At 40.0% G+C, this 12,090-nt stretch overlaps 1 protein-coding gene across 4 annotated transcripts in view; it reads left to right on the forward strand.

Annotated features, from left to right (window-relative positions):
- The window catches only part of Col25a1 (collagen type XXV alpha 1 chain), a 410,366-nt gene that overhangs the window by 229,219 nt on the left and 169,057 nt on the right, over positions 1–12,090 (forward strand). For all 4 annotated transcript variants that reach the window (XM_021157594.1, XM_021157596.1, XM_029474968.1 and 1 more), the window contains exon 5: positions 9,562–9,579. In XM_021157594.1, coding sequence (XP_021013253.1) covers positions 9,562–9,579 — 18 coding nt within the window. The remainder of the gene's footprint in view (positions 1–9,561; positions 9,580–12,090) is intronic.

Consider the following 12,090-nt stretch of genomic DNA (forward strand, 5'->3'; position numbering starts at 1 on the left):
GGAGGGGTGGATTAAGGATGCTCCTGGAAGTTTAAGGGAGGTTTCTGGTCTGTACATAAACCTGCCTTAAGGCAGATTTATTTCTCTACTGAGGGATTCTTAACCTGAGGTGAAGGATTTCCCAGGGAATCAATGGGGGACTTCGGAGTACAATGTGTATACAACACTGAAAAGCTACAGATGGGAGCCGCAGTAGCTTCCATCTACTTTGAAAGCTTGCTGGCTGCTCAGGGCCCCTTCTGTCTCTGCTGAGCCCCTGGCTTCAGCTGTTCTGCAGGATACAGGTAAGAATGGAGAACCCACTTTCACAGCCCAGTTTTCCCCAGGAGCTGTGTCATTGCTTGACATTGCCTAACCTCTCTGTAACTCATTCTCGATGTGACTCTAACACAAAGGTAAGTTAACTTAACAAAGAGGTGCTGTTTACAAAGCCCTTAGTATCTTTTAGGAAACGGTAAACATTCACACATGCCCAAACATGAAGGACATTGAGTGTGTAAATATTTACACTTGGTGATTCTCTTCTCGGTTTTGAAGTAGAGTTCCACTTCCAGGGCCCTGCCTTCCTGGAATTATCTGTTTGTCAACTCACTATGCTATGTCACTTGCTATGAATGTCGATTCAGCAGCTTTCTGGTGTTAAGAATCTGCTAGCACACAGTTACTGGTGCAAAACTTTCAGGACAGTGAAGAGCGTTACCCAGTCCATTCTTTGGCAGCATAGTCAGGGACTGGAATTGAGAATGCATGTAAATTGAATCAGTGTGAGATGGTTATAAACGGACTTTAAGTCCATCTAGCTGGGACGATCAAAATGTCACAGTTGTAAAGATACTGTCAAACTTAGCAGAAAGAAGGTTATTCGGCATGTGCTATGTGATGGAAGTTGGTAAGGCAGTAAAAACTGTTTTTGCATTCTTGGAAAAGGGGACGCCTTTTTAAAGCTATAGAAGCTAGGTAAGTTCTATCTCATGTTCTAGCTCTTGTTTTGTTGGATCGTATCAAGCCACCAGCTGCTATGCTGGTAAGCATAAATCAACAGAGCTAGGTGACATCCCAGTGCTATGAAAACAGTGGAGGTTCCAAAGGCTCTGCCTGCACTGGCCCTCAACCTGCTGAGTTCTGGCCTGCATCACTGGTGCTGACTCTGTACCACTCCTGCCGCTCCCCGCTACCATCCTCTCCTAAAAGCGATGGCCGCGCAGGCACAAAGGTGAGCCTACAATCCTTACTCTCTGAGCTTTACAGACAGAATTTTAATAACTGTGCCGTCTTATTGATTGATTGAAACACCCTGAACTGGGAAAGGTAGGAATTCAAAATTACTGACTTGGACCTTTGTGTAAATAGATATGGGGGAGGGCGGGAGAGGTAGCAACTTGATTAAGGTCCCATTTAAAACTTCTCACAGTGAATTGATATTTTAATATATTTTTTATAATCCAGAAATAGACTTTGAAGAAGTACAGAAAACTACAAGCAATTACACATAATCTATACTCAAGGCAAGGCCTTTTCCCCATCTGTCCTCTCTTCTTCTCCTTCCTTCCTTCCTTCCTTCCTTCCTTCCTTCCTTCCTTCCTTCCTTCCTTCCTTCCTTCCTTTCTTTCTTTCTTTCTTTCTTTCTTTCTTTCTTTCTTTCTTTCTTTCTCACCTTTTACCTTTCCTCTGTTCCTTTCTTCTCCTCTTCTTTTCCTCCTTTTACAAAGATAAATACGGTTACTATAATGTCTGAGTAAATGCATATTTTATGCAAATTATACTGGAAAATACATAATCTGTACTTAGTATGCTATAATGTAAATACATCTGATTCAAAATTATAGTAACACTGCATTTTCATGTTGTATCAAAGGGAAGTAATTGGGAATATAGTCAAGTGTGTATACTGGAATATAGAGACATTTACAGTACATAAAATCCGAATAAGCTTCAATAGACAATTAGGCTAATACATTTAAATGTTATAAGTTAATACATAAAGATCATCTAATGCTCCCTACATGGAAATTTTTATGACAGAAATGTGTGTGGCTCATTTGTCTATGTCTTTGAATCTACACATATAAACATATTATTTATCAAAGACCAAAATAAAGTACTGAGTTACAAAATATGTTTTTAATTATTATGGCAGTAACTTGTCAACCTGTTTAGGTATGACTAGATTTTAAATACAGTTGCTATTTGTTTATAAAATGTAAATGTTATGTGAGAATTAATTTTTAAGGATTTGAATCTGTTTTATCATCTTTACAACAAGCCTGATAGAATCATCTATTCTCTCTCTCTCTCTCTCTCTCTCTCTCTCTCTCTCTCTTGAAATGGTTTCTTTCATCTTAATACTTCCAAGTGATAGTCTGTCATCAGAGGAAGTGGAGGTAGAAACTGAAGGAGAGACCACGGAGAAGCACGGCTTTCTAAGGCTCGCTCAGCCTACGTTCTTATTCAATTCAGGACCATTTGCCCAGGGATGGCGCCACCCACAGTGGGCTGAGTCTCCCTCATCAATCATTAATTGAGAAAATGCTCCGCAGACATGCTTAGAGTTATCCTTTCCTGATTCCTCTTTCTTTTGAACTTTTAAAGAGAGATGCTACAGGCTTGAGAGTCACTATTTTTCTCTAATTTGACTTTTCCTTCCTGGTGTAGAAACCATGAAAGAAAACGGAATTGAAAGACTCTTACATTGTTGTTAGGTAATATTAAGTAATTGCAACAAAGGTAATATCTACCTAAGAGTGACCCTGCATGGCAGCGCATAGATGCTCTAAATGATGAATTGTGTTCATTTCAGTTCAGTGCCTAAGAGCTTTTATTATGCAAAAGCAGTTCAGATACTGAAGGATTGTGTAGCTTGTGCAAATCTATTTTTAATACATTATTTCCTATGATGGTGTTTTTCTGTTGCTCCTCTCTATCATTTGCGTATTAGTAGTTTCAAATATTATCTAAAGTTTACTATAAATTTGAATCGGGCCAGTTGTTCATATTCACCATATGGCCAACTGAAGTCACCATGCTATATTTTAGAACACTGTTAGCAAAAAATTTTGAAAGACCATTCTCTTGTTAAGTGGATGTGGTCTTAAGTAGGGAGATATTTTTGTTCAGGTCGGAGCTCCTGTTCCTTTTGGGTGGCACACATGTGCCCATAGGGACTCATGTCCCTATAGGGTTTACCTTGGAACTGCTATAATTTGTGTCTGTCTGAGTACCGTGCTCATTTCCTAGGTAAGCTCTCACTAAGGGGGCAGATGTGTTTATTCTGCAATGAAGAGAAACCCAAAGGGCCCTTTCTGGAATGTGAAACTTAAAGCTAGACTTGAAAATACAACACTTAAAGTATACCAGTAGTCCTTTAAAAGCTTATCTTAAAGGGTCACTGTCACCCCCTTCCGGCCAGTCTGAATGTTTCCAACTTGCACATATCAGCAGCCATTTTGAACGCACCTTCAAGTGAGGTCTTGATACCATGGAGACTGAAATGTGATTAGTCTCTGTGCACCGAACATGGATGAGATTTCTGCTTGTCCCATGCCTGGCAAACACTGTAGACTGGCAACTCTGGAAAGGCACAGGCTCCTTGACAGGATTCCACTGGCCCTTCAGATCAGCCCTGTACCATCGAGAGATCAGCCGCTCTGCAGCTTTATCTGAACTTGCCCTGTAGATGCTGTATATTCAACTGAAAAAGAAGCTAAGCCTAAGTCCACATGCGTGCCTCGGGGGCTTAAGGGGTGAGCAGTACTGATGTCCCCTTTAGCTTTTGTAGATTTCTTTTATTTTGCATTGACCAATGGTAGATTTGAGTTTGATACCCTAACCAATATCTAAAATAATACCATGTTTTAAAACAACTTTTGTATCCCTACCTGTGCATGTGTTAAATGAAAAAACAAAACAAAAAACAAACAAACAAGCAAACAAACAAAAACAGGTTTTGTCCCATCTGAAATGACAAGAGTTCTTATCCAAAAAAAAAAAAAAAAAAAGTGTCATGTAGTGAAACTAATTTACTTTAGCCAGAAACCCAAATAACTTTGTCAATTTGAAAAGAGTTTTAGCATTCTCTGCCAACCATAAATGCGATGATGGCCAAACAAAGAATGGCCAATATTGCTTTTTAATTGCCTCGAGTAACAGTGCAGACGCCTGTGATGGGCCAGCTCATTTATCAAATTCATGGTTTGCTACTGGCTGATCGCTTCCCCCCACACTGTTCTGATTAGCTCTTTAGAGTCTGCTCCCCCTGCAGGCTCCCTTCCTCCTCTCCTGCTGGGGCCAGAGGCCAGAGCATTGCCCTTCCTGCTGCCAGACACTAAATCAGACAGCTCAATGCCTGGGTATTCTCCACTTCTGCACTCAGGGCCCTGACTTCAAGAGTTCTGTGATTTAACTGTTTCGCTTGGCATGATTCTTGGTTTTTCTTGATCCAAACTTTGATTTGTAGAAACATTTTGATGATTTGCATGGGCAGAAAGGGTCTTTTTGGTAATTTCATTTTAGAAAAATCAACATGTTGGGTTTTGTGAATGTTAGCCATAATTTAGAAGTACGCATTTGGAGTGTATTTTAGAAAACCGAATTAAAAATTTGGCTTTTATGGTTAGTCGTTAGGAATCTTCAATACAATGGCCTAGAAGACTATCCACCACTGAGGAGAAAGCACTTCTGTATCTCAGTGAACCCAGAAGAAGCCATAAGGAGAGGCTGAAGAGTCTCTTTAGTGGCTAGTCTCTGGCAAAGCACCCAGATGTTTGCAGAGGGCGTACACTGTAGCTCCCCAGGAGCAGCCGGGGATGTTGAGTCTCCTCACACAAAGAAAACTGACCAGAGTCAATGCTAGAGACTTGAAAACATCTGTGAACCTAGACTTCCAGAGCGAAGGGCAGGAGGGATGGTTCATCAGATGAGAGCATTTGTTTGTTTGTTTCAAGGTGTTTATTGTAGAAAGGCAGAGAGAGAGAGAGAGAGAGAGAGAGAGAGAGAGAGAGAGAGAGAGAGAGAGAGAAGAATAGAGAAGTAGAGGGTGGCCATGGCCATATGGAGAGAGAGAGGAGAAGAGGGGGGAAGAAGGAGGATGAAAGGTGAGAATAAGGACAAGAGCTTAAGAGAGAGAGAATAGACAAGAGAGGAGAGCAATTATTATTCCAGGGAATCCAGGTTAGGTTCTCAACACACTTACAGTAGATCACAACCATCTACAGCCAGTTCCAGGGGATCGGATTCTTCCTTCAGGTCTTCTAAGGCACAGTGCACCCACATAGGGCTCATACATTTATTCAGGCAAACAGTCATTCCCATAAAATAAAAATTAAAAGTCTTAAAACATATTCTAGAGGCAAAGGCAGAAGGACTGGAGGAAATGTTTGGGCTTCCCAGTGAGCCTGGGGGTAAATTCTGACTTTTCATCCTATAGACTTTGTGATGTCTAGCTGCCTTCTCTGAGCTTTAGCTTCTCTGTTTGCCAATTCAAGGAAGCTTAAAGCTATGAGTGGCACATAGTTCCTTGTACTCAGGAAGAATCAATAGAAGACAGGCTGTTCTCTTTCTTCCTCCTAGAAGAGTTTGAGAGTGTAATAACATCTACTGGAAACAGATTTGGTTCTTATGTCCCACAGGGCTAAGGAAAGCTTACCCCCACCATATTTCAAGTAAAGCTCTTGAAAGATTACCTGGTTTATTCCCAGTAAGTTTTTGATAGAGTTTTGTAGAAATCTCAAGAATGGAGACAGGGAAGACCACGCAGAATCTGGAGTAAGGTACCCTCAGACTATGACATGGCTGAGAGAATGAGGCTGCTTATTGCTTGTTTGTTTTACTACTTTAAAATTATTAATTGGCACACAAAATAATGTGTTTCTTATGTGTGTGTCATTGTACCTTGACTGTGATCTCTCTGACCAATCAACCCCACTTTTTATGTCCTTCAGTATTTGTCATATGAAACAAGTATACAACAACAGGAGCCCCACCATTTGGTGTATATACATTGACAGTTGTCATATCTTCTTGATGAATTGGTCTTTAATTAATATGAAGTTGCCTCTTTATCACTTTATGACTAATATTTACTTGAAGCCTACTCTGTCAGATATGTGAATGTGCCATTTTGTCTTTTGTTTGCGTGGTACATTGACTACCATTCTTTAGGTCTTTGTATTTCTGTGTCTTTGCCACATAGGTCTCTTTCTTGGGGACAACAGATGGTTGGTTGTTGTTTTATAACCCAAGGAACTAATCTATGCCCTTCAACTGGAGAGTTAAGAGAGCATTTATATCTAGAGTCATTATAGAGAGAAGTTTGATGACTCCTGTGATTTGGTTGGCTATTTCCCTACTTGATTTGATTGATGTTTTATTCTTTTCTTTCATCCTTATTACAATCAGGACTTGCTACTTTATTGTGTTGGACTTGGTCTTTTCCCTAACTTTCCTTTGATCATCGGTACTTCGCATAAAGCTTACTCCTTCCCATTCACCTAGGTCTGATCTCTTGATCATATCCCAGAGTTGGTGAGGGTGTGGTCATGCTTATTTATTTTTCTTCATGAAACTATGAATGTAGTATTCACTCTACTTTATACCAGAAATCCCTGATAGACTTTGTCCTGCTTGGTCTAATCTATTGCTGATTTTTTTGGCTGAACTTTATTTAATTCATTTAGTTCACTACTCTATCTATCTATCTATCTATCTATCTATCTATCTATCTATCTACCTACCTACCTGCTTTAGTAGTTGCTGTTTGTTTTATCAGTGTCTCGATTTATTTGCTGATAGAAATATACTTTAAATTTATTAAGTTTACTTAGGAAAGTAGAAATGGCTGAAAGAAAAGAAAAAGGACTGATAAAGGAAGATCTCTGAACCTTGAAAACAGAAGGTGTAATCTAGATGTTCCATTTAAAGTTGAGCATTCTTCAGTTTCTTATCCTCTTCACCTTGGCCAGTTGCGAGTCTCTGTATCACCATCTACTTCAAATAGAAGCTTCTTTGATGATGCTTGACAGATGCATTAATCTATAGGTATAACAATGAGTCACTGGGAGTCAGTTTGATAGTATATCCATTTACCACAATATTAGCCATAGGTTGTTCCCTGTGGCCTATGACCTGTCTAGCCACAGGTTCTTGGTCCAACATTGGGGCCACGGATGGGTTCCCTCATGTGGATTGAGACTTAAGTTCATTAAGAGAGTGGTGGTTGTTTCTATGATATCCATAGCAGTGTTGTACTGTAGGCATGTCTTGCCAGCCCAGTAGTTATTGTTCCAGCCAGAGTTCACATCTGAGCAGCATTGATGTGTGTTTATATTTGTGCCTGGGTTTGTATGCATGCGTGTATTGTCTGCCCATGGAGGCTGGACATGGAGGGTGTGAGATCCTTTGCAGCTGGAGTTACAGGCAATTGTGAGCGACCCGAAATGGCTGCTGGGAGCACTACTTAGTCTTCTGCCAGAGCAATACATGCTCTTAACACCTGAGCCATCTTTCCAGCCCCATACTTGGTATTTTAAAATACTTGTATGTCTAGTATTTATTTATGAGACTTAGTTTTATGAATCCAACTTAATTTTAATTAAACATTATATTTACCATTGCAATTTAAATATATTGTGTTTATTAAAATAAGAGGAATACTGTTTAAAAAATTAACTAAAATAGAATTAAGATTTGTGATTTCCCCTATTGAGTTTATATACGAATGAAATAAATATTTCTTCAAAAACAAAAGAGCAAAAGAAAAAGTTCACAATAAAGAAAAACTGTGTGAGCAGGTCTACTTTAACCGAAGAATTTAGACCTACATTTTGCTTCTAAAAATAGAATTCAAATATGTATAAAATCAACCTGTGTGAGCCCAAGCAGCCTCTGCCTCCAGTCCTGCCAAGTAGAAGGATGGTTGGTTGAAGGTGGAGACTCATGTTTGATTCTGCTCAAACTGGAGCTGCACCTGAAGGGGTCTGAACTTCTCAACACTGCAGATTCCTGTCTCTACACCCCAGGACTACTTCTGGGGACTGCACAGTGTGTCCATCTGTGTGGCTAAGGTCTAGGTCAAGGGTGCTTCCCGAGTGTGCTGTGTGTGAGCAGAAGCAGGTAGAGCACCAAGCTGATGCTTGTTGCTTGTGCTATATCTTTCAGATTCTGCTCAGTGCTAAAAGCCCTGCAGGCAGGAGAAGGTTGCAAGGGATGTCCCTGGGCTATCATAGATATTTAGGCCATTGACAAAGAAGGAAAAGCCATCACAAAAGGCCAGACCACCAACCCCAGAATCCTTCACCGATAAGCCTCCCATTGCCTGAGCCTCTCAGTATGTTTGTGTCTAACCCTCTCCTAATCTGCTATGAGCATTCACCACCTACTTCTACCTAGAGTCTAAGGCAGTGTCATTCCTGAATCCTTGGCTTTTCAGGATCCCATGGAGCTATCTTTAATAGAAGATATCTTCTCAAAGTGGCACTAGGCCACAAACTTCAAACATAGGCCAACCCACGCCTGAAACTACGGTCTCACCAGATCCCACCCCCACCCTGCCCCAGCTACATCCAACACTTCTGAGAAGTGTAGGTTATACTGTCATTGTCACACCAGAGCCAGGCTGAATGCCTTTTCGGGGATGCCTGAGAACTGTGGGGCATGTGTTCTGTTCCTATCTCCGATTGCCCTTGTGTTTCTTTTCTCAGCCACCTGCTCGGTCCCACTCTGTGATATCTGATGGTCTTTCTCTCCGTGTGATGGAATTCATTTTCTTTCTTCTTTACTGCTTTACAGAGAGATAGCTTCTACTCTGCCATCTTACCCCAGGAGTCTATTTAGTTATTCTGGAAGATTCTGTAACTTAGTGGAAACTGTCCTTTTATTCTCATGTGCCTGAAAACTCAGTTGGAGATTTTGTGAACGTGGTGTGTCACCAGTGCTTTTGGTCACAGTTGATTTCCTTTGGAAGCAATCTCCACTACACGGCTTGGAGATTTCCATCAACTTAAAAAAAAAAAGTGACATTCGAAATGAGTTAGATTGGTCAGAGGCCACATCATCTATTAACTGTTGAAAGAGGGTGTATTTTAATCCTCCAGAAAAGATCCTTTATATACCTTATTTTGAAATGTTTAATTATACAAAGTAAAAAGAAGATGTTATTAAAAACAAAAACAAAACTCTCAAAATGTTGGAACAATGAGAAAGCCAAGGACTCCTTTTTGTGACTGTAGTGTTGTCATGTTAGAGCATGCAGGGCACTAATGATCTGTGCTGGAAGACTCAACCTCTCAGATGCCCATTCACACATTACTGTAATATGAGGGGTAACGTTATCCGTGACTCTCCTTTCCCTAGCTCAATGCTGGAGCATTCTGAGCCTGATACTGCCACAGAATAGAAATATTTAAGCTCCACTCTGAAGTTATCCATATTATTATCTTTAGAAATCTTTTTAAAGATGTTTAGTAGCTTTAGATGTCAACATATTGAATTCATTTTAATTTAAATTAGATTGAAAATATCCATTGTAGACATCAACTTTATAATTGTTTTTCTTCTTTTCAATTTCAGGGTCAGCCTGGTCCTCAGGTAAGTGATGTCTTTTCTGACCAATTAACTCCACTTTTCCTAATGGGGACATTTTTTTTTCCAATCCTTTTCAAAGACTCAAAGAAAGCTATGAACTAGTAATTATGACATGGCTTAGTAGGCCAACTGTTTCCAGAGTGAAGTTTCAAGTCTGTTCAGGGTTGTGTGAGCCACTCCACCTGCTGGACCAGATGGCAAGCACAAAGTAGGACTCTTTAACTGACCCAAGCATTGCCCGCGTGCTTCAGAGCCATGGTGACTTGTTCATACAGACACGGACTGGTTTGCATTAGATGCTGATTAATCACGTTCTAATGCAGCCGTGAACCCATAGGCCCGGTATTTACACCGTGGTCCTGCTAGCTGCTTCTGAGTCAGTGTAGATGGATGCCGACTTTGTTCTCCATTCTCAACACCAACCAACTGCTGCGGACATGATTTATAAGTAAGCGCAAACGCAACTGACAGGCAATCTTTTGAACTCTAAATCACACTGAAGAAAATGGACCATTTTTAAGAGATGGAGGAACGTGTATAAAGATAGAATTAGAAAAATACAGCAAGTTCTCACAAGTACTGAAGCAAAGTCAAACTCAAGAGGCTCGGTATTCCTCGGTCTGTAGGGCGCTATCGAGAGGAGCTGGGCTTACCTTTTCCTTAAACACCATAACCCCTGTAAACATTGCAATGGCTTACTGCACTGCCCTCCATGCTCCTCCGCTGTGATGTGCTGAATCCTGCTTCGCCCTGGATTGTTTCCTGATAAACCATTTCTCAGTGGCTTCGTAATCAGTGTCAAAAATTATTTACTATATGTTAGTTAATCTTCATTCTATATGGTATGAACATTATTTATAGTTGTTCTGAGTTCCATATATAAGCTCGTGTAGCAATACAAACAGGAAACCATATTTATTGCGGTACAGCACTCCTTTTCACATCAGCTTCTGAGAGGTTCAACTTTGTTATTGATGTGGAGAGCCACCTCATTATTTGTAGCTTTTCCTCACATAGTCCAAGTTGGTTCAAGTTTATAGAATACTTTTATAGAAGAGAATTTTGGTTTTTTTAGAATTTGAACTTTCTATGCTACATTGGAAAGAATACAGAGAATACAGACTGGTTTACTGCTTTTTATACCTTGTTTTATTTAATGCTATCATAGTCCTGAAAAGTGTGTGTATACCTCTGTGTGTGTGTGTGTGTGTGTGTGTGTGTGTGTGTGTGTTGGTGTTTATGGTAAATTACTTCTCTGGGTAATGCAGCAGAGTGTCTGGAGTAGAAATCAAGACTGTATCTATATCTGGAAGGCCTGTACCACTCAACTCTTTCCAGAAAGGCAGCATAATGAAGTGAGCATTGACTTGAAGAGAATGATATTTTAATTCTTAATAGGACCTCTGTCTCAGCCTGGGCCACCTTCTCTGGCATCCAAAAGCAGTTCTTAAGATAATTTATGGACATAAACATTTGAGAAATGACTCCGGGATACAGCACGAGGGAGTGGAGTAAGACCCTGGCATGGTAGAAAGCTGGGAAATAGATGACTCTGTGAACTGATTACCTGTATGTGTGACTGAGGCCATTTCCATACCTTATAGAGGGGCAAGGCAGAGGCTCCTCAGCACCCTCACACAGAGGGACCGACCGGAAACTGTGTGATTAGCCACTAATTCATATTCCTTCATGCTTGAGTCATGTCTGAGCGCTGATGCCAAATCTTCTGATCATATCCCATATTCTGAAGGTCTTGAATATGGGATGGATAGGACCCATGTTCTACCACTAGGACTGTGAATAAGTCAGTTTTATTTTGTGATCATTCTGTGTTTTAGTTTTGTTTTAAAATTATATATACCTATCATGTTAGAATAGAAGAATATATTAATATGAAATATTAATGTATATTATTGTTAATGTTGATTACATGCAAGGCATACAACTTGAGTCCATACACATATACTTTGTTCAATTATTACAATTAACTCAATGGGCATACATGCCTCTCCCCACGCTGTGCAGCATTACAGCCTCAGACCTTGTCATTTGACCATGAATTGTGCCTTTCCCAGCATGCCTCTATTTCTACCAACCCTGCTTTATGCTTCTATTAAGTTCAGATTTTTGGCATTCTAAAAAGAAGTGAAAATCACCATACACTATTTGCCTTTCCATGTCTGGCTCACTTCACTTAGCACAGTATCCTTCAGATTCATCCATGGCGTTACAGTGGCAACAAAGCTTCCTTTTTCAGGCTGATAATATTCTGTCATATGCATGTACTGTATTCTTCCATGTAGCCATTAAAACACTCAGGCTGACTCCATGTTGCCTCTTGTAAATGGATTCTATATGTGTGTGATCAAAAGATATTTCTCTCTGTGCATGGCTTATTTCACGGAACATATTGTCTTCCAGTTCATTCATATTGTAGCCATTCATATCTATGGCTAAATAGTAGTCATTGTGTGTGTGTGTGTATATATATATATATATATATATATATATATA

Source organism: Mus caroli, chromosome 3, assembly GCF_900094665.2.
Source record: "Mus caroli chromosome 3, CAROLI_EIJ_v1.1, whole genome shotgun sequence".
NCBI lineage: Eukaryota > Metazoa > Chordata > Mammalia > Rodentia > Muridae > Mus > Mus caroli.